General features: G+C 38.3%; 1 protein-coding gene across 1 annotated transcript in view; it reads right to left on the minus strand.

Moving 5' to 3' along the window:
• Nucleotides 1–13,224, minus strand: part of CPB2 (carboxypeptidase B2) — a 50,060-nt gene extending 36,836 nt beyond the window's left edge. Inside the window, exons 1-4 of the mRNA XM_017677037.3 lie at nucleotides 13,048–13,224; nucleotides 4,029–4,104; nucleotides 2,387–2,511; nucleotides 784–892 (exon numbers count right to left, since the gene is read on the minus strand). Of these exons, the coding sequence (XP_017532526.1) occupies nucleotides 784–892; nucleotides 2,387–2,511; nucleotides 4,029–4,104; nucleotides 13,048–13,121 (384 nt within the window). The 5' untranslated portion in view covers nucleotides 13,122–13,224. The remainder of the gene's footprint in view (nucleotides 1–783; nucleotides 893–2,386; nucleotides 2,512–4,028; nucleotides 4,105–13,047) is intronic.
• Between the last annotated feature and the right edge of the window lie 10,267 nt (nucleotides 13,225–23,491).

Here is a 23,491-nt window from a genome sequence, read left to right on the forward strand (position 1 = left end):
TATGGTCCTTAACAGTTTCTGGGCACCTAGCCAAAGATGATAAAAATACTTAAGTTAAGCAACATCGCAGAGTACTCCTACAAAAGAATGAAAGGAATCCAGTGATTTGTATTACTCAGAGTATACTATATAAAAGAAAAATTCCTCCAAGGGATTTACCCTTTCAACTAACAAATGGGGGAAAATGACTCTTGGAGTATTATATGAAAGCTTACTGAAAATCTTGCTCAGGTTCTCTTTAGAAAAATTGAACATGTAAGAAAAGAATCAGTTTCTTAAAGGCTATAAAACACAGGCATCATCATCATTTGTCGTTGTCATCATCTGTAGTAGTATAATAGGTTCCTTCAAATGGGATTAAAGTGCACTTATTTACAGCATACTAAATATAAGTGAATAAATTCCTTTAATTCAGTGAGAATATGTAGTAATTATTCAGTAAGAGTATAATCAGGGGAATGGCCCAATGATTAATTGGACTGTTAATTTTGGGGGGGCAGTTTAATAAAAAAGGCCCTATTTTTTATTTCCTGTTCTCCCTTAGCATGCAGTGTTACTCCTAGCATTTAGGTTACTCTTAGCTGTGGGCAAACACCCTGTGAGAGGCAGTTTACCTTCCCAGGGAAGGTACCTATAAAAGGATGAATTACCGCCATACAATCTAATTGTGATTTTAAAAAATCCTCTTCCACCAGTTATGATTCTTTGCTAATTTCACATGGTTGAAATGGCAATGCTAGTTAAATGGAAATAGTGATTTTGGAGAGAAATGTAATGGCTTACTTCATTTAGTGAGTGATATTTCTCATAGTACGAGGAGGAGGCCCGGGGGCTGACTGTGTCATTGGAAGTCTGCTGTTGGATAAGATCTTCCACATTTTCCACGGAGACACTAGGGGATGAAAAAGAGGGATAGCTGATTTCCAAACAGGGTTCTGGTTTTCCCATATGGCCCATTGCAGACACAACAGGTGAGCATGGGGACAAAAGTCATTAAGAAATCTAATCAGCAAAAGTTCATCAAAGTGAAAACACCACCACCTAACATTGTAGTAAGCTGAAATTCACAAACCCCCTTGTCAGTAGAGCCTAAGGCACAAGAGAAAGTGGCTCCAGTGTGGTATGTTTCCAGGACTTCCGAAAGTCCACCCTTTCCCCACCACTATCAACATTTCTTAATTGTGATTCATTAGTGTCTTTCACGGGAACACATAGGTTAATGGAAAACTTTCTTCAATCTAGAGTAACATTGTGTTCATTCAGGACCAAGGAAAAGCAGAATGTCTTTTCTTTTTGTTTTTTATTGTGACAACTGTTGACCTACACCAGATGTTCTGCATAGCCAAAGATGATCAGATCTCTAGAAAAATAGAAGCACAGGAAAAGGGAAGGTATGGAAAAGGATCTTGTTATGTCTCTTGAGGAGCCATACTATTAGCTAGGCAAACAGAATTAAGCTGTTCTCTAACCTGGAAGGAACAATTTGAAAGTTAGCTAACATTTGAATATTGTCTTATTTTTTTTAGGCCAATTTAATTGACCTAAATTTTTTTAGGCCAATTAAAGTTTAGTCCAAGCTTTAACATCAGAAAAGTCTGAGTTTGATTTCTATCTTTGCCAGTGTTCTAGATGACCTTGAGAAATTCCTTTGGAATTATGAAAAACTTTTTCATCTGCCTAATGAGGATAGTCTCTACCTCACAGGGTTAAATAAGGATTACATGAAGCAATGCATACAAAGGCCCAGCACAAATCCTGGAAGGCAGTAAACACCTATAACATATTATTAATTATTGTCATAGTAGATTTGCCAGAGATTGCATTTGGGAGCACGGAAGGAGGTGTGGCCTCCAGGAAGCACTAAGGCAGCAGAAGGAAGACTAGCCCTAGAGCAATCAACACAGAAAGGAGACAGTGGGTGGGAGAATCCGAAAAGAAAAGAGCATGCTGTGCAGAAATCACTCCGATACAATTTTTAGTTTAGGGTCAGACATTCAGGAATGTTCTTGACCTTGTGAAAGAAGCAAAATCCCCTTCAGCAGCTCCTTTTCAAGAGATACTACAAAGCCTACTAAGATAAGTGCCAATTTTGCTCCTGAGACCGGGCACAGAATAGAGGAACTATAAGAGGCTTCACAGATCATTAAGTCTAAGAGTCATTTTCAGATAAAGTAACAAGGCCATAAGCAGATAAATCACTTGTCCAAGGTCACAGAGCCAGCCACTTGGGCTTCATCACCAGTCCATTTCAGAGATTTCCATGTTGTCATGTTTAATGTGAGTATTTATTTTTCCAGGAAACAAGTATACCACCTGCTAATAAAGCATATCATCGGTATACATCCAGCTTACAATAGCTACTCAGTAAATATTGAATGATGCCTACCTGAATGGAATTCTGTTTTCTTTTAAATGGGCTCTTACATTGCTTACATCAGATTCATTCACAAAAAAATGGACATCTCTGTTCTTCACAATAAATTCAGCTGTTACTGGCTGCCAGAGAACAATCTGCAGTTTTAAGAGGAAAAAATGATAAAACAAAAATGTTTGTTCACATCATTCTCATCTGCAGCTAAAGTCAGAAAAATGTGCCTATAAAGGAAATGAAAAAGATACATCCTGGCCACTGGTTCCCATTAATACACACAGCAGTATAAACATTAATTTTGCAGGGAGCTTGTTTTATTCTCTCTAAACTCAGCTGCAAAAGAGGGCCTAGAACAATGAGGTGAGACCAAATGAACATATTTATGACCCAACTGTAAAACTGGATGTGTATGTGAGATATTTAAAAAGACATGAAATTTTGTCTAGAAAGAAGGTTGTTTAAATGTTGATTTTCTTTAATAAAAATTTCATGTCCTTGATATTATTATCATGTTGGTGTTCCTTTTCTTTAGTCTTATTAGAGACTTTGGACAACGTGTTCTAATAACATTTACATTTTTTTCTATTTTATTGCACTTTTCCAAAGTGCTTTCACACCCTTTGCCTTTGACCATTATAATTACATGTTGATAATAGACTATGCAGATGTTACTACTTTCATTGTGCAGGTAACGAAATCAAGGCTCATTGCCAACTTGTCTAGATTCATACATAAAGGACATGACAGAACAAGAACTCAAATCACCCATGCTTGTCCAGGTGGCGTTTCCTCTGTTGGCCGTGTGGTGGCCGTGACCGCGCACTGCTCAGCTTTTCGCTGGGAGGAGCAGCTGACTGACCTTCCCAGCTGTCGCCCCTCTTGATCCATGGGAGGCGAGGCTCTGCTGCCCCCGGGCTGTGGCCAGTGACTGAGCTCTGTGGGCATATCACTGTGCGCCCATTTCTGAGAGAGAGGGGTTTTCTCTTACAGGTGACTTTGGCTCAAGACTCCTCACTGGTCCAGTCCACCTTCACTGACACTGGTCTGCAGTCTAGGGGTCCTCCAGGCACCATCCTCCTCTCTGCACAGGTGTCAGAGCTGCATTGCGGTCTGCAACTGCTCCCTGCCGTTTCCAGTTCCTCCTCTCATTCTTCATGAGCATTCCTCCTAATAAATCCCTCTCATCTATTATCTGGTTTTGACATTCACCTCTTGGAGAACCCTAATGGGCAAATGCAGAGCCATCAATTTCTACGAGGATATTCTGTAACTCTTGTCAGTTTTCTACACCATATGCATTCTGGGGAGATGGGTCCCAGGCAGGAAAATTTTAATAACTTTTCCCTTGTGTTTTTGATGCTTACTCCTTGATTAAGAACCATTGTTTTATAAGTAACATTCTGTTATTGTAGCATCTTTGTGAGTACACACTTCCAATTCAAAGAACTATCATGCAATTGGCTGAAAAACCCATAGAACAAATGAAGAAGGTTTTATTTTGGGAGCCAGCAAAGATATGTATTTATAGGAAGGGGGACAGACTATATGAGGGGAGTATAACAGTTATATATAAGGCTGACAACATATAGGAGAGAACATGGCACACAACACTTATACAAAATGAAATCAATATAATGACTAATGGGAGAGAAATTACCTCATATGTTGTAGTAAGATTCTGCAGAATTTGAACTTGCCTAGAGGTTCTAGGAATTGCAGATAAAATCTGGCCACTGGGAAAGAACAAAATAGAATTTTGATATAAGATAAAAAGTGAAAATTAGATAAAATATACTGGGAGGGGTTTCTAGGTAATTGTAAAAAGGAAACATACTTACCATGTTAAGAAGAAAGAAGCTTTTTCTATAGACTGTTATGGAAAACATACTCTCTCATTCTTTATGTTCCTAGGCAATCGCAAAATCAATAGCTCTTTTGAATGGGAGTCGGCTTGCAGAGTACTCACTTCTTTCTTCTTGCATGTGTGTGTGTTCTAATTTAAAAAATTAAATATTTGATGCATAAGGGAATATTTATGCTAATTACATAATAAAATGAATGCCCATGAACCCATTACCTGGCTTAAGAAATCCAACCTTATTGGACTTTGAGGCCCCTTGTGGGCTCCTTGCCACCCTGTCCCGTCACATCTCCAAAGGTATCCACTACTTTAAATTTTTACTTTGTTCATTCCCTAATTTTTTTTTACAGTATAGATTCATAAACACATGGAATGGATTCTTGTATGTGTGGTTTTTAAAATATATCCTTGGTTTTACTTGATTTAACTCTATAGAAATGGTATATCATATGTACTCTTTTGAATCTTACTCTTTTCATTCAATATTGTATTTTCAATATTATCATCTGTGTTGAAATACCCAACCATACTTCAGATGTGCAAGAATTTGCTTACAACTGGAATTGCTATTTCTTGGGGGTACACACGATTTTAATTTCATATGATGGTATCAAATTATTTCTCAAGCTTTTTGTATTAATCTATATTTTCACCAGCAATAGTGGGAGGGATACCCTTCAGCTCCTCTTCCTTCCTAAACCCTGAGGCCATCATCTACAAATTTTCGTGCTCTTTGGCAGAGACAATGCTGGTTCATCATGCCATTTGTTCTTGCTGGGCAGGTGGAAAACCTGCATTTCCCAGTCTTCTGTGCGGTTGTGTTGAGACCACACGCCTGAGTTCTTGCAGCGGGCATGTGAGTGAGAGTGAGGTGCTGTAGTTATGAGCAAGGGGGAAATCTTCATGTGCATATTCTTTCATCCTGTGGCAGAAGGCAAAGAACCTCAGGATATGGATTTGCAAATTAGAATCAGCCCAAATCTCCAAGTTGAAGAAACACCACCAGGGAGAGCACTATGTCCTCCATCAATTGATGTATGGATGAGAAAGTAACCTTTGTTGTAGCAAGAAAAGCTATTTCAGGGTGCATTAGCCATTATAACACAATCAAGGGGTATCCTTACTAGTACAGGTGGTCTATTTATTGGCGCACTGTTTTGTTCCATTGGTTTATTTGTCTATCCTTATGGTCTTTGTGCCCATGGCTTCATATTCAATCTTAACATCCCATAGGACAAGATCCTGCTTCCCCTCTCCACTGCCTAGCTCTTTTCTAAGAGCTTCTTAGTTTGAGCCTTTGTTTTTCCACATGAATTTTAAAAATCAACTTCTCATTTTCCATGAAAAAGTTTGGATTTTGATTTAAATCGTATTAATTCTGTATAGATCTATATAGATCAATAATTCTATATAAATCAGTAATAGAAATGACATTCTCATAATTCTGAGTCTCCTGTTATCAGTAAATACAGATTTGTCTATTAGCTTAAGCCTTCTTTAATTGCTTTCAAAAAGAGGGTTTTATAATTTTATCCATAAAGATTTTGCACATTTTTATTATATTTAGTTTAGCAAATTTTTTTTGTTTTGTAAATGATAATTTTTAATATTCCATCTCATAGTTCTTTCTTGCCAAAGGTATAGAAATGAAGTTGATTTATAAATATTGATTTTTCTATGCTGCTTCCTTGGTAATTCTGGACATTTTAATATAGACATTTTATTATTTTTTCTTTGCAAGCAGTCATTACAACATTAAATTTTGCTTCTTTCATGTCAATGCTTTTAGAATTTTTTTCCCGTGTTAAACTATATTGGGACAGGACCTGTAGCACAGTGTTGAATAGAAGTTGAAACAAAATGAATGATTCTTAATTTTTAAGAAAAGCTTTTAATGTCTCACTGTTAGAATGTTTGTTGTAGGATTTTGGTAGACGTCTTTTAGTAGAAGTTCCCTTCTGCTCTCTTCTAAAAGTATTTATCTTGAAGAAGTGTAGATGTTATCATATACTTTTTATGAGATGAGCATAAAGATTTTCTGGTTTAGTCTCTTAATGTGGTAAGTTACATTAACAGAGTTTCTTTTAATTGACCTTTGGTTTAATTTGTTTTCTCACCTTATCTTTGTCCTATTTCTGCCTTGCAATGCTGGCTAAGGCCATGAGGAATGCTTAGTGATTCTTGCTAAGACAATAGACTACTGTGAATCAACATGGATCAACTTTATTTTCACATACCACTTAATCAGAAAGGAAGGAATTTCTTAGTAAATTTTTTCACACTTGCATCTCTCTATCCATTTTTGCAAATGAGGTTACATTTGGATAGAGAGAGAATGGAAGCAGTGAGGGAAGGAATTACAGACATGAGTGGAATCCATTAACAGCAATATCACTCTCAGGTTTCTAGCATACCTTTAAGTAACCATTTTATTTAAATTAATATTAAGCCATATTGATGTCATTTGCCAGAGGGGGACCATTTTTTAATAAGGAGTTTTTTTCCTTATCTTTATGTGAAGAAAAATATTTTTTTAAATCAGAAATAAAATGCTTTCCTTTTGCTTTATTTAAAACCAATCTTAGACTTTGCTTCCAATCAACATAGAGAAACAGGTTTGCCCTCTTGCCAGAAACATTAAAAACTGGACCACATATATACATACATATGTATATGTACTATGCACTCGATAAATTAAGTATCAATAACATGATGACTGAATGCAACATTGCATCCTAGATTGGATTCTAGAATAGAAAAAGGACATTAGTTGAAAAGCTGGTGAAGTCCAAATAAAGCCTGAAGTTTAGTTAGTAGTAATTATATGCATAAAACCAATACTGGTTCTTTCGTATTGACAAATATACCAAAGTGATGTACAATGCTAACATTAGGGGAAACTGGCTCTAGAGTATAGAGGAATTCTCTGTAATACCTTTGCAAATTTTCTGTAAATCTAAAAAATATTTCAAATAAAATTTTATTTTAAAAAATGCACCAAGAACTCTGGAAGCACAAAGAGGTTAGGATAACTTCTACTTGTCATTATTAGCAAAGGCTTCATGGAAGAGATGGCTGAGTATGCAAGAGTGTGTGAAGGTACAATGGTGGAAGACTGAAGGACCTTTTGGGGGAATAGCCAGCTGCTAGTTGTTGTTGAGTGTAGGGTAGAATGGTAGCTGAACAGAAACGAGTTTGTAAACTTATGTTAGTCCTCCCTAAGAGAAGGATGCTGAGAAATTTGGTATTGGCTGCAGGTGAGCAGAGCCAAGGACAGAGGCCCAGAGGATGGCTGTGCAGGCCGAGAGGCCCAAGGCAGAGACCCACTTGCTGCCTGCAGACTCAGTCTGAGTGGATGGGATTCTAGTGACTGCCGTGCCACCATGGGAATAAAGTTGGGTATAAACCCTTTCACCCCAAGAACGTTCTACTGTCATTTCTTTGTTCACATTGAATCCATGGTGAACTTGCCTGGGGCTGAAACCCATTGGCAAGACACCTGGAGAACTGGAGTTCTGGTCTAAGTCCAGTTCACACTGGATGCATCAGGTCCATGGATGCTACCAGGATCATTTTGCAGTCCCCAAATGTATAATCGAAATGGACATACTTTGTAATTGGCAGAACACCCACACTGGTTCCTTGCCTGTAACGTAAGAGCTTTCATAGTGAGAAAAGCCAAAAGGTAAAACTGTCCACCCCAAAACAGTAACATTAAAAAAAAGTGCATCCTGAGGGGAAATAGAAGATATTAGTACCACTCTTAAAGACCTAAATATGCAGGGATGATAGTTCCCATTAAATCCACTTTTAATTCACCAGTCTGGGTCCAGCCAAATGGATCCTATAGATGACAGCAGACAATCAGACTCAACCAAGTAGGAGCCCCACTTGTGCTCAGTGTTATCTTTTTTAGGCAGAGCAGCAGGTATACAGTATTCAGCAATTGGGCTGTCCGCATTAGAAAAAGCATCAGAAATAGTTCACATCCACTGCAGACAGACACCAGTGTATATTAGCAGTCTTGCTTCAACTTAAATTAAGTTTTCTACTCACTGTCATAGTATGACTATGGGAGTGACTAGAGGGAACTAGCCTGTCTGGATATCCCAGCCTACTACATCTATGATGTCATGTGAATTTTGGATCAGCTGAGAAAAACTGGCAAGTCATGGAGGTCAAGACTGTGGCCCTTACTTACCAGGTGGCTAAGTTTGAGCAAAATAGTGACAAACTAAAAGCTGTCTTTTGAGGTAAAGTATAAAGTGGAATTTCATATAATTAGGTCAGTGTAATTTTATAGTGAATTTCCTAACACAGTAGGCTAACCATGAAATGGGATGCCTTACAAAGCATGAGCTCTCTCTCTGTTATTCAAGGCAAAGTAGAATTTCAATTCCATGCAAAGGAAGTCTTATGCTGACTAGAAGATAAGATGCTTGGGGCATTTTTCTAATGTATTAAGGAGGGCAAAGTACCAAAGTTAGTCACGGAAAGAGAAAAAAAGAAAATGTAATGGTAAAAAATGTATTATCCAAATAGACCTCTTTCTTCAGGAGAAAAAAAATTAAGCAAATACGAAAAATAAAGTAGGAAACATACAGAAGTAAAATTATGAGGGTAAAAATTCACAATGAAATATATTAGTGAGTCCAGGTTCAAACTGTGCTGAGCTGGACTCTTCCTATCTCGAGTTTGTGCAAACACAATAGGGTCAGGTAATGGAATGAGACAGATCACTCTATGTAGAACTTGCAATTTTTGAAAATCAGTTTCATGACTCTGAAACTTCACTTGGTCAGACAGAGGCTATGTAGTGGTCAGAGTGGAGAAAGGGAAAGGAGTGGTGAAGATATTTCTTTGGAGTAAGTTGTTTCAGTTCAGTTGTTCCCCACTCTTCCCCAAAGGGATGAAGGTTTGAGGTGTTACTTCTTTCATCTCAACATAGTAGGAAGGATTTCCAAGGGATGAGAGGAGTGTCTGAACATATTTCCTCAAGTTTAGAGACACAAGGACTGGTGCCTGGCTTGCTCCTGGGGAAGCCAAACCTGCATGTGGCTGGTCTCCGGTTGGCAAGAGAGAATTAAAACCAAAAGAAGAAACCCATCTTGTTCTAGAGTTATTACTCAGATGCCGTACAATAGCGCCACCTAAAGGAGTGGGGAGATCTCAGCAGCAAGAACCTGGAGGTGAAGGATGGAGTCCAGAGTGCCTCTCTAGAAAAGAGATGCACCTATTTTGGTCTGGAGAATTCCCCAGCAAGGAATTAACTTCTCTCTAAGAAATTTAATCCCAAAGAAAGCACTAATGAGAAAAAGAAATGTGTGTATGGAGAGTGGTGGGTGTAGGGTTGTTTTCCTATAAAGATTGAGGAGTTTGAATAATACCTTGGTTGGACCTGACATTCTAATTGTTGAACAGAGGTTGTTTGCATTTTAACATGACCCAAAGACTATCAATTCTTAAGAGGGGGCCAAAAAGCCATAGAATTTTCAAACTTTCCAGCCAAGGGCAGGAAAAGTTTACTCCACTACATAGAATGTAATGAGACAATGGGAAACAAAAAATAAAGACATGTTTTGATCACATCTCTGAAGTGATACAGTTATAGGATTTAACCTATAACCATCTTCAAAAAGCAACCAGGCTTGCACCAAAATAGAATAAAAAGTACAAGCACAAAAAAGTACGTGAAATACTAGGCTACTTTACATGAAATGTAAACTGAGGCTCAAAGAGGATGAGTACATTGCCCAAGCTACGTGACTAGTAAGTAGAAGATCTAGAGTTGCAATGCAACTTTCTAGATCCTGCACTTTTAATATGGATATTTCCTCTGTTGCCTGTCCTCTGAGAATATGATTATTTTCATTAATATTTGTCCCCAACTATGGTTTACAGGAGAACGTTCACACTTGCCATAGTTCTGAAAGATTGTTTTTGAATGTAAAATGCTGGTGAGATGCCCCTGAACAATGGAACACAGCCGAAGGCTGCAGTTTTGTTTTATGTATTACAGCATTTTTAAGGCCACTGGTGCTCTGTTCTTTAAGATGAAAATAATATATCAGTGGGAAATAAGTGAAAGGAAATAAACTGGTCTCCAGGTGGCAGATAGTATATGAAGTCAACAGAAAGAACACTTCCTGCAATCTATTAATAATTCATAAGACCTCTATCCTCAACTCTCCTCTTTCTAATTCCTTTCTTCCTACCTTTTCTTACTGTCTTGTTCCAAATAAATAGCCTAAAAAATAAAATAAATAAATAGGCTGCATTTAGGTAATCATAACACAATACAATTAATGACTTGGTTTATAAGATTCTTGCTAGTATTTTATTTTTACCCTTTATACTGCTTGGCTTTTAAAAGCAAGTGAATATGGAGACATGTTTTGTTTTCTGTTAGGTTTTTTTTTTTTGGCTGCCTTTCTCTTTGGCATATGGTATTTATGACTTTACAATTTTTTTTGTTCTCGTTTCAGGGCATTTCACGGATAAGATTTATCAAAATGCACCTACAAATCAGCCAGTAAGAGAGTGCCTGAATGCAAAGTGTTATTAGGAAAATGATCACGACAAGAAAACACTAACAAAGGACAGCTTTAGGAAAAAGCCAGACCATTAGTCCTTTTTAGAAGGGGTTGTGTTCTCGCCCCTAGGAATAATTCATCAAAGCCTGTTGCCCTGAATGAAATTAGATTTCCTTTTTAGCTTCTGTAATAAGCCATTCCTGGAAAACCAAATACTCAGAAACATTTGGTTAAAAAAAATTATTTTTACTCCCAGAAAGTAGAGTTTGTAATGTTATTTCTTGTGGAGGGGTGGAACTAAAGAATCATGCCAGTAAAGCTGCAGTTCCCCACACCCAGTTCATAGGGACCATTAGAATGTACACAAACTATTAAAATAGTTTAGTAGATTATTTGGTTAAAATGTAGTCCTATTCTCATTCCTCTCTTCAAGCGTAGGTATCAATCAGACTTCAGAGCAGATACTGAAGCAAAAATAAGCAATAAAATTCATGCATGAGAGAATTTTCTCATTCTTCACTATTTTCTTTTTGTGTAGTTACTTTATTTGGACAATATTTAGTGCTGCTGAAATGCTATATGCTTATTTTGAAGCGACATGGTACAGTTTTTGGTGTATCTTGCTAGTGGTTGTCTGATCTAGGACTTTGGCTCATGATGTGATCCAGTGGTCTGTAGGTGAGCCCCGCAACTCGGCAAAAGCCAGCCGGGGCGTCTTGAGACCCGCCCTGAGAGAGGACACCGAGATGGGGCTTCCAGCCCCGGCTGCCTTCCAGGCTACATTCCGGACTGATGTCTTCTCCGCAGACTCACTGTGACTAAATACGACCTCCCTTCAAGTTGTCCCTCTTCCTAATTTCTCGATTTTTTAGAAGCAATGCCTGTGCAAATGATTTATTCTTTTGGAAGCTCGGTTTCCTCCTCTGTAAAATGTGGATGAAGATTCCTATGGTGCAGAATTGTAGGCACTTGATGAGATAACGTTTCTAGGGTCCTAGCCAGTGCATGAGATAACACAGGGGCTGGATTACCACGCGTTTCCTCCCCTCTTTCCTTTGCCAAAGAGACGCCGCTTCTGGAGTACCCTGGTTGGACATGCTGGTATCAACTTCCCTCCTTCCCTTACCCTTACTTTATTTAAAGCCAATCACTGTATTATGGGCTATTAGAACTAGAAAAGATCTTAGAAATCATAGTCATCTGATTTACTGATAAAACAGAGACATAAGTGACCCATTATTCTAGCAATTTGACTCTCATGTCAGTTCAGTGACAATCATTATTTGGTGATGGATTGCCACTTGACAATCATATTGAACAAAAAGGAATCAACCAGCTATAGTTAGTTCAGTGATGGTACACAAACACAGCTACAGGCTTACAAGTCAACTTCTATTTTCTTAAATGCTGTCCTAGGGCTCTTTATGACTCAGAAAAGTTTTTTCAGTGGAATTTTCCCTGTCTCTAGTATGTGCCTTCTCTCTTTGCCATTCACAAACGTGGAGAGAGGAATCTGTCTCAGAAATAATTGGAGAAGAAAAGGACCACAGAAGCAAAACTAAGAGAAAAAGTAAGATAATCCTAAAGAAAGAATATCAAATTTTAAAAGTCTAAAAATTGATTAGTTAATAAATTCCAATGTTACACACAGCCTGGAACTATTTACACCATGTGTTATACATGTTAGAGCATGAGTTCATTTTCGTCCTTTTAAGTGGTTTATAGTAGAATATCCTAAGAAAATCACTCACTCTACTAAGCGAAATAAGGATTTAGATATATTCTAAAATGTGTTTTTTATAACACAACTATTCTTCCCTTCATATTCCATGCCGAACACCCATGCACAACCCAAACCTCCTGTTTGACGCCCACCTTCTTCTCCCTCCTATGCCCCATGTACAAGAGGAAAATAATTTATCCATAGGTAATATATTTTTTATGTAAGACAAAAAATACATAAACCATGTGATGTGTTAGGGTATAAATAATTATTTTTATAAGATTCCATTTGTTTAATCTCCATAGCCACTGAATACATATATCATCCAGAGTTTTCTCAGTAATAAAACTAGAGCCAGAGAAGAAAAAAGAATACCCTGCATCTAGTGAGATCCTTTTTATACTGAAATCTGCTATCCATCAGGGCAACAGAGTTTCTGAGAGAGCTGACCTTCAGACTTTAACATTCCGCTCCCTGGTCCAGTGCACTGACTGGCTTCCATGTGGGACAAACAAGTGAGGAAAATGGTCCCCCACCACCCAGGATTCTATTGGGTTACCTCTGAAACGCGAAGACATGCTGCTCACACAAGAGGAAGATGGCTGCGAGGACCCCAAACCTATAAAGCTTCATCCTAACAGCGATTTACTGAAAAACAAAATTCTCTTAAGAGAAGGGCCCAGATAGCTGGTTACATCAGAGTCTTCTTTACACACTGGTTAAACTGTAATGGCATGTCCCCTCTGATCAATGGGCTCAGCTTCCATTCCCACCCTCAGAAAGAAAGTATGGTGAGCATTGTTGTCTTTAGTTTAGACTACCTAGAAACTATTTAACTCCTCCGGGAAGAGGAGGCCAAGAATAGAAGGATAGTAATGTAGCAGGAATGTGTTTGGTTTGCTGAAGAGCCAAAGAGTATTGACTAATGGATCATAACCCACGCTGAGGGAGATCTCCAGTGGAGTACTAAAAGGTTTTCCCTTGCTTCTGTCTTTTTCAACATTTTCAACTTAGATGAAGATACAGAAGGTGTGTTTTCTCAAATGTGTGTGGCTGATACAAGGCTGAGAAGGAGAGCTTGTCTGGAGGATTACAGGATCTCCATTCAAAGAGATTTTTCCTTGTCCATAAGGAGTGATGGGCCCACCTGTAAGAGAATGGGAATACTATGTCATAAGGAGTTATTCTGCGCAATAAAGAAATCAAGTCATTCTGAATCATGTTTAATTAAGGAAGGTCACTTATTAAATCGAGGCCCACAACATGTCATCTGAAGGTAACATCTTACAACATTTTGTCTAGTATGAGGCCACATCTAACCTCTGTAAGTGGATGGAGCCCTGGCACCCTCCTTACCTTTCCACTGGTACATGTATTTGGAAGTTCTTGAGGTCAGATCAGGCGAATCTGCAAAATAAATCCACATCCCCACAATGGACTTTTGAGAAGGAAAGGATTGAGATTTACATCTCTCCCTCTGGGAGTCAAAGCTATTGAAACATACAAATGGATTAAGGGGACCTCCACTGAAACTGTCTTTTGTATAAGAAAGGAGAAAAAAGAAAATATACTTGTATCTGTTCCTTCCTTGAGAAAGGAACACAGGAAATACAGACCAGAAGCTCATCAGATTGTTTACCTTCAGCTGGTGGGTGGGAAAGATGGAGGAGATGGGAGGAGGGACACTTCTTTGAGGAAAACTTTTGAATACTTGTGAATTTTAGAACCATGTTAACTTTTCACATACTCAAAACAAAGAAACAAGTAAATAAAATGAATACAAACAAAAGCCAATGAACTTTTAGTTGTGTTTTAAATAAATAACATAACCACATAGAAGCAGGGAGAGGAAAAATTAACTCAGCTGACTCTGACCTTTTTTTTTAAACACAAAAAAGTAACTTTAAAGTAACAGTTAATAATTAACATTTACTGACAAATTTTATCAACTTTTGTCCTTTGTATTTATTTTGTATCTTATGTTTCCTCTCTGGTTTTCATTTCTTCTTGCTAAAGAAATCTTTTAAAAGTTCCTTTAGTGAAGATCTATTGGTAGTAATTTCTATTATACTCTGTATACATAACAGTAATTTTATTCTGCCATCAAAGACTAGTTTAAACCTCAAAGACTAGTTTAGCTGAATATAATATTCTAGCGTGACAGGTCTTCCACTGTTTCTCGGCACGGTAGGAACTCACAGTCTGGGTAGCTGTCATTCCCCTGCAGGTCAGCAGACCTTTCTTCTCCATGACTTTTATCTTTGATGCTGCTCCTCAGATTAATTACTCTGGTCTTGATATGGATTTACTTTTTTTATAATCTTGCAAAATACACAAAATGTACTTTTGATTTGAGGATTTAGATATTTCTTCAGTTTTAGAAAATAATATCATTATTTCTTCGGCTATTGTATCTCTGCTGGTCTCTTTCACGGGCTCCCTTCAGAGTTCCCTGACCTGCCCTTCAGTGACCTTTCATACTTAAAAAAAGCATAGTCTTTGCCTCTCTATGATGATTCCTACTGGACACTACCTTCAAATTTACTAATTCACCCTTTGTTTCTAGCTTAGATTAAATAGTCAATTGAGGATTTTTAAAAAAATGTCAACAACTATGTATAGGTCTTCTCCAACTTTACAACTGGTTCTTTTTCATCTTTATCCATTTTGTTTTTATATCAGTATTTAAAAATACTTATTGTTTTATTTTTATGGATATGGTTCCTTCAGAACTTTGGCAAAATATTTATTTTAAAATCTGTGTCAGGCTGCTTTAGAAGATTAATTGTATTTAGGGTGAATTTGTGTTCTGAGTATTGATTTTGTTGGCTCCTGCTCTTAGCATGTAATTTCTTCTGTGATTTGGAATCGTGGCTTGCAGGCATATTTTTGAAGTCCTTTATCTTCTTTTCCTGCCTTCCTTCCCCATGCTGTCTTCTATTTTGCACGTGTCTCCAAGCAGCCCCCAGAACCTTGTCTTAACCTGATTTTTGGAGTTTCAGAGCAATGATAATACAGTGGCTTTCAAACATCTGGTCATCAGTCAGGGCTGACTTAGGTGAGCTGCAGGCTTAGTACTGCTGGTTTAGTTACTCCTCTGTCTCCTACAGAGCAGAAGCTACTAATAAACCAATCCCAGGCAGCTACTAATAAAAGAATCCCAGGGTTTTATCTTTTTTAAGTTGAGGTATATACAGAGATCATAAGCATACAATTGGATGAGTTTTGAGAAATACATATAATTGAATGTCCCACACCCCATCAAGGTACAGAAAATTTCCATCACTACAGAATATTCTCTCGTATTCCTCCTAGCTGGTTTTCCCTCTACTCTAGCAGCCACTGTTCTGATTTTATTACCATAGATTAATTCTTCCTGTTTTAGAATCTCATGGAATCATATATTGTCCTAGTCAGTTCAGGCTGCTAAAGCAAAAATACTGAGGTAGAGCCGGGACATGGGACAAGCATACCCCATCTCATGGCTAAGATCCCATTTCAAAAACTAGGGAGTTGGGAGGTAAGGTTCCTAACGTATTTTATGGTAATTAGCCAAGAACTGACCCTATTTTAAGGAAGGGTGAGCAGTCCTAAATGGTATGTTTCCACTGTTTGAGGGTAACCAATATCCTAGAAAAGAACAGGGTCAATAAAATCCTTGTGTTGAGTCTATCTTACAGGATATCTAGAGGACTGACTACGGGTGATAAGATCATGTCTCCCACCAGAGAGACATCATGAGGCCACAAGTCAGCCTATGCTCCTCTGGCCCTTTACCCCATTCTTGAAATCCTTAAAAGACATGAATCTAAAGCCTCTGAGCACACCTCTTCTCTGAAGCTGCCTACATGCCCCTTTTTTCAAGTCTGTACTTTCTCTTAAATAAAGCCTTCTTGCTGCTCTACTTACTGGATTTGTCTCTGCACTTTTCCAGTAGTTTTTTTGGTACTTTGCTATTTCATTCAATTTTCTAGACTGAAGCTCTAGTCTTCTCCCTCTCTGTCCTACTTAAGACAAGAAGGGAAGGGCTGCTGAGCTCTCTGATTTGGGCTTGCAAGTTCCCATTGCCTGGGTGACTGGGACAGGACTGCAGCTGTACATCATGCTCTTTAGCAGCCTGCCTGAAAATCTTCTTTCTTTGCCTTTTGGAAGTTCTCAGAAGATAATCTCACTCCATCCAGTGCTCTGCAGTTCCCCCAAATCCTGGGGTGGCGGGGGCTCAGTTCCCACACTGTGCAGATTCAAGCAGACACTGGATGCCAGGTCACTCTGGCTTTGGAAGTTGGCAAGGGATTTGCCCCATGCTGAGCAGTTCAATGGGCTTCCCTTCACTCCCTCTGCTCTTCCTTGTGGTCCACTGCCTGCATGGCTGCTGCCATTCACTACTACTCTCGCTTTAATGAATTCCTTCCTTGTGTACACTCATCAGACCTGTTTGGAAATTCCTTCTCCATCAAAATCCAGGTTGAGGTTTCACCTAGTGCACAGGGAGAGACCCCACCAGATGCAGCTGCCCAACAACAATACTGTAGACCAGGTGGCTTAAACAGTAAACATTTAGTTCTCGCAGTTCTGGAAAGTGGGAAGTCCAAGATGAAGGTACAGATTCAGTGTCTGGTGAGAGCCTTCTTCCTAGTTCATAGAAGGTTGCCTTCATGCTTTGTCCTCACATGGTAGTAAGAAAGTGAGGGAGTTCTCTGGGGTCCCTTTTATAGGGCACTGATGCCATTCATGAGGGGTCCACCATCATGAACTAATCACCTAAAAGCCCCACTGTGGGGATTAGACTCCCACATATGAATGAGGGGTAGGGAACAGAATCATTGATGCTATAGAGCATAGCATAGACTCTGATGTCAGGCTTCTTTTGCTCAGCAGGTTTACAAACTCATGCTGTGTGTGTCAGCAATTCATTTTTTTTTATTGCTGGGTAATATAATACTTTGTTTCTCCATTCTCCTATGAGTGGTTATATGGGATGTTTTCAGTTTGGGGCTATTCTAAACAGAGATGCTGTGAGTATATTTCTACAAGGCTTTTTTTGGTGGACACATGTTTTCTTTTCTCTTGAGTAAATATCTATGACTGGAATTACTAGGTAATAGGAATATTTAGTTTTGTAAGCAACTGTTAAGTCTGTTTCTAAAGTGGATGTACTGTTTTATACTCCCACCACTGTATTAGAGTTTTAGTTGATCACATTCTTGTTATCTGATACAATATTTTTCATTTCAGCTGTATTTATAACTTTGTTGTGGAATTTAATTTTGGTGTCATTTCCATTTCCATGTTGACTATGTTGAGAACGTTTTCTGTGCTTATTTTCTAAGTGTGTGTGTGTGTGTGTGCACACTCATTCAAATGGTTGATTTCTAATCAGACTGTCTTATTATCAAATAGTACGAGTTATTTATGTATTCTGGATATCAGTCATATGTCAGCTAGAAGTATTATGAATATATCTTCTGGAAAGTATCTGTTAACAAGTCTTCTTTGTTGAAAAGTACAGTTGTTGTCTTTTTATTATAATTTGTGGGAGTTCTTTGTATATTCTAAATACAACTCCTTTGTCAGATATGTTTTATGAATGTTTCTGCCACTTAGCAGGTCAGCCACTTATATTGGTGTCTTTTGAGGAATATAAATTTTAATTTTACTAAGTCTAATCTATCAATTTTTCTGCAATGGTTTGTACTTTCTGTTTCTTGTCTAAGAAATTTTTGACTAATTTAAGGTCATGAAAATATTCTTCTTGAAGCTTTATAGTCTTGGCTTTTACTTTTAGGTTTATGACCCATCTCAAATTAACTTTTGTGTATGGTATGAGAAGGGATTGAGGTTCTTTAATTTTATTTATGGACATCCAGTTTTTCCAGCACCATTTGTTGAAAAGACTTTCCTTTCTCCATGGAATTGCTTTGTCATCTTTGTGAAAAATCAATTGAGTATGTAAGTGTAAATCTACACCATTAAGCTTGCAGTGGTTTTCTTTCCTAAAAGCAATAATAACTAAAAGAGTTCTGCATTTTATTTCTTAACTCTTTTTTCTCTTTGTGCTTCAGTTTAGATATTTTCCATTGCTCTGGCTTCAAGTTCACTTTTTTGTTTCTCTGCTATTGCAGTTTGCTGATAAGTCCATCAAAAAGAAGTCTTCATTTCTATATCATATTTTTCATGTCTGACACTTGTATCTGGATTTTTTTGCGTTTTCTTCTCACTGCTACATTACCCCATCTGTTCATGCATGTTATCATGGGCAATTTCTGCATCTGGTTCTTTCAGCCATATCTTCTCTTGAAGTTAGGTCCCATTTTCATGTTTTCTTACTTGCTTGTAATTTTTTATTGAATGCCAGTTATTATGTATAAAATGATAGCATAGCCTAAAGTAAGTAGCATTTATGCTCAGAGTAGGTCACACATCTTCCGTCAGGCCACCGGTGTGAAGGACTGAGTCAATCCAGGCCGCCACTGAGCTGGGTTGGGCTTTGCTGCTATTTTCATTTACCACAGACTGTAAATTACTTCAGGGCAAGATCAAATCCTTTTCTTTAGCAGGAATTGGGTCTGATTGCCTCAGGGTTTGTCTTGGTTCTCTGCCTCTGCCCCTGTTATCAGGCCTGGTACTCCAGGGCTCCCCCAGCTCTCTTGCCTCTCCCCAGGCACAACCAGCCCCTCTATGATTTTTAAAAATTATGCACCTAAAGTAGAATGATCTACAAAAATTAAAAATGAAAAATATATAGAAAGAGACATCAACAAAACAGAAACAAAAGCTAGTGTGGAGCAATAAAAAATTATGAACTATCAAGCCACAGAGACATAGAAGAAACTTAAAGGCATGTTGGTAAGTGCATGAAGGCAATCTGAAAAGGCCGTATGGCTGTATGATTCCAGCCATGTGACGCTCCAGAGAGGGCAGAACTATGGAAACAGTGAAAAGATGGGTGGTTTCCAAGGTCTTGGGGGTGGGGGGAGGGATGCATAGGTGAAATAGAAAGGATTTTTAGGGCAGTGAAACTAATCTATATATACTGTAATGATGGACACGTCATTACATATTTGTTAAAACCATACAATGTATGACACAAAAAATGAACTCTGATTTAAAGAAACTATGGACTTCAGTTAATAATAATAAATCAATATTGATATATCAATTGTAACAAATTGTACCACACTAATACAAGATGTAAATAATAAGGGTAACTGTGTGGTATATGAGAACTCTATTTTCTGACCAATTTTTCTAAAGCCTCAAACTGCCCCACACAAGTCTTTTAATTAAAAAGAAAGTGGCAGTGTTGAAATCAGACAGAGCAAGTTCAATCAAAGCAAAAACATTAAACTGGACAAAGATCAATAGGGATTGATAACAGGTATAATTAATATGCAACAGGCATTAAATTTTATGAACTGAAAGAAAACATTAAAATGTAAAGCAAAATGTGATAGAAATACAAGGACAAGTAAACAAAAACATAGACAATACCTTAGCATACTGCCATTTGTCTATGACAGCTTAAACAGACAAAAGGACACATACAGAATATATAGGCTGTGTGCCAGGGGGGAACAGATGTCCCTCTCTGCATGAAAATTTGATGTTTGTTTATCTCTCTCACTCTGTTCCCTTGAGAACTTGATAAAAATAAAATGTCAACTATGTTCCTAGGCAACATTGCTTATGGTAGAAATAATCCCTGCTGGGTAAATTGTACTGGACTGGGAAGCATTGTAAATGACTGATTGAGACAGCATGGTCTTAGGCTTCCTTGAATGTGGTGACTTTTGTAACTGAGAATGTCTCTATAGGGGCCCTGGATTCTCTGCTTGTGGAGTAATTATAAAAGATTGGCTACTGTGGGGGCTGGGACTGCTAAGCCAGGATGATTCTTACCCCTGCTTGACGTGAAATGCATACCCTCACACCTGAGATGATATGTGGGAGTTCTGGGATGCTGTACAAACAATTGCACTGATGCTCCAGGAACTATTTAAGTGGAACAGGAAATCCTGACATTACTTTGCTTTCAAACTTTGCTGACTATCTTACATTTCTGCATAAACAAGGGCTGAATGAGGCTGAGGTTTTGTGAGTCTGAATGTTTAGGTGAATCTGAGAAGATTCCCTGGTAAATATTGTATGATGGTTATTCAATTTAGTTCATTTGTGGGAAGTTTAATAAATTTATGTTTACACTGATGTGGGCAGGTTATAGAGGCATTACGAGGGATTGTTCAGTATACCAACACTAGTAACAGCAAGGCACTGTAAGGATAAGAACATGCAGACAGACAGAGCTCTATGGAGAGGGCTGCCCAACAGGACCTGAGAGTTGTCATTGAGAGACCTGGCTAATTTTTGCTAATCCTGCAGGAAGGGAGCTGGAAGAATAAAATATCTTCATCTCATTTTCTTCCTTTCCTTCTTTCTCCTCCTGGGGCTTCCTATGGCTGAACCCAAAGAACTTGGGTCAGACCAAGATTTTTTAGAAAGGACACAAACAGTACAAATCATAGAGAAAAATTTGAAAGATTGGACTTCATCAAAATTAAAAGCACTTGCTCTTCAAAAGACACTGTTAAGAAAATGAGAAGACAAGCCATGAGCAGGAAGAAAATATTTGTAAAACACTTATCAGGTATGGGACTTGTTGCAACATATATAAAGAATACTTATAGTAAAAAAAGAAGACAAAAAACCATTTAAAATGATCAGAAGATTGATTATACAGACACTTAACCAAATATACAAATGGCCAGTAATCACATACTAAATGTCATTAGTTATTGGGGAAATGCAAATTAAAGCCACAATGATAAGCCACTACCCACCCTTGGAATGATAAAATGAAAAAAAAGAAAGGAAAAAAGGACAAATAAAAGTAATGGTGAGGATGTGGAGCAACTTGAACTCTCATACCTAGCTTGTGGGAATGTAAGATGGTACCGCCACTTTGAAAAAGCAGTTTAGGCATTTCTTATAAAGTCAAACATGTACCTAACATACGTCTCAGAAATTCAGTTCCTAGGTATCTACCCAAGGGAAAGGAAAACATTTTCCTAATGAAGACCTGAATGGTCATAGCAGCTGAATGTTTAAAAGTTGAATATTTATAACAGCCTTATTCAGAAAAATAGTTAAAATTTAAATAAAACTTGAAATAATCCAAATGACCATCAATTGGGGAGTGGATAAACAAATTGTGGGGCATCCATACAGTGAAATACCCCTCAGCAATATGAAGGAGCAGACTACTGATCATGCGCAGACATCGTGACAACTGGCCAGATACTGCAAGATTTATATTGCATGATGACATCTATTTGACATGCGATAAAAGGTAAAAGTACAGAGACAGAAAACACTCTGTTCAGCTGTTGCCAGGGCTAGAGCTGGGGAGGGAGGGGTTAACCCTCAAAGTACGGGAGAATTTTTTGGAGTGGTGGAAAGATCCTATGGAAAATAATTTATTTTGATTATTTTGGTAGTTACACAATTGTATGCACCCCAAATTCCTCAAACCTGATACTCAAAAGTTGTTTGGGTTTTTATAGGAAAGAAAGAAAGAAAGAAAGAAAGGAAAGAAAGAAAGAAAGAAAAAAAGAAAGAAAAAAAAAAAAAAAGAAAGAAAGAAAGAAAGAAAGAACTAAAGAAAGAAAGAAAGAAAGAAAGAAAGAAAGAAAGAAAGAAAGAAAGAAAGAAAGAAAGAAATGAAGAAAGAAAGAAAGAAAGAAATGAAAAAAGAAAGAAAGAAAAAAAGAAAGAAACAAAGAAAGAAAGAAAGAAAGAAAGAAAGAGAAAGAAAGAAAAAGAAAGAAAGAAAGAAAGAAAGAAAGAAAGAAAGAAAGAAAGAAAGAAAGAAAGAAAGAAAGAAAGAAAGAAAGAAAGAAAGAAAGAAAAAGAAAGGAAGAAAAATGGAGACAAGTTTCTTTCCTCACTCTTTATTTCTCTTTGAGATGATCTTGGCATCTCTTTGTAAAGAACACAAAAGTTACCAAGTGGACGCCACCCACAGCTCACAGGCAAATCTCTTATCCTTTCAGAGGTGCGGTTTCCTCCTCTAAAAAATTAGGTTAATAATGGCCTGCCTCAGAGGGCTGTGTGAGAATTCTGGCGGATTTGACAGTACCTGGCAGAAACAGGTGCTCAGTGCGTCCCACTCCTATGGGAAGGATCCCGCAGGAAGGCAGTCGGCAGGAGCCGCCCGCCCCCCGCCCGGAGCCCTAGCCGGCTCACCGGGACCCTGGGCCAGCTCGCCCTCTCCCTCCCCTGCTCCTGAGAGTCGAGGATGAGCCCCCACTCGGAAGGCAATCTAGTCCTGGGGCATCTATCTGACTGAATCATGCCCCTTGGGGGGCCCAGATAATTTGTACATTTTTTCTCCAAACAATCTGGAATATTAGGTGGCAAAAATAATACGGCAAGTGTTTCTTCAAAAGCCCTAACCGTCTGCCTTTATCAAGACTGCGTGTGATGACCCGCCCTGTGAGGAGCGGTCGGTTTTGCCTTTCTGTCTAATGGGAGCAGCCTGAGGGTAAAGGCCAATGGCGCTGTGGTCTTGGCGGGCCTCACTCGGTATGCAGCTCGGGCTCACTTTTAGGTAAGCGCTGAGAGAGTCAATTAATTTCATGGCTTTTTATTATGAGTTCAGGAGCAGCTCAATTTACAAGTTTTCCTTTCAAAACCATTCAGCCATTAAAGCTGCATAATCTTGGGAGGTTTCAAAGACACATAATTGATAAATGTTTTTTCCCTCCATACATTCTCTCTCATGTTTATTCATGGGGAGTGAAGCAGTTGTATAATTTACAGAGAGGCTTGGTGCATCTGGCCTGTGTTTTCCTCTCTGGAACAGGTGACATCATCTCAGAAGCCACGGGAAAGGGGATTTGAGGTTTGAAAGCAGAGAACTCCGTCGCACATTCTGGTCCCCTTTCTCCGGCTAGCAAGATGAAGCCTGGTACTTGTGGCACCAAGAGGATTCCTTGGCCCCCAAA

The sequence above is a fragment of the Manis javanica genome, chromosome 9, assembly GCF_040802235.1.
Source record: "Manis javanica isolate MJ-LG chromosome 9, MJ_LKY, whole genome shotgun sequence".
Taxonomy (NCBI): Eukaryota; Metazoa; Chordata; class Mammalia; order Pholidota; family Manidae; genus Manis; species Manis javanica.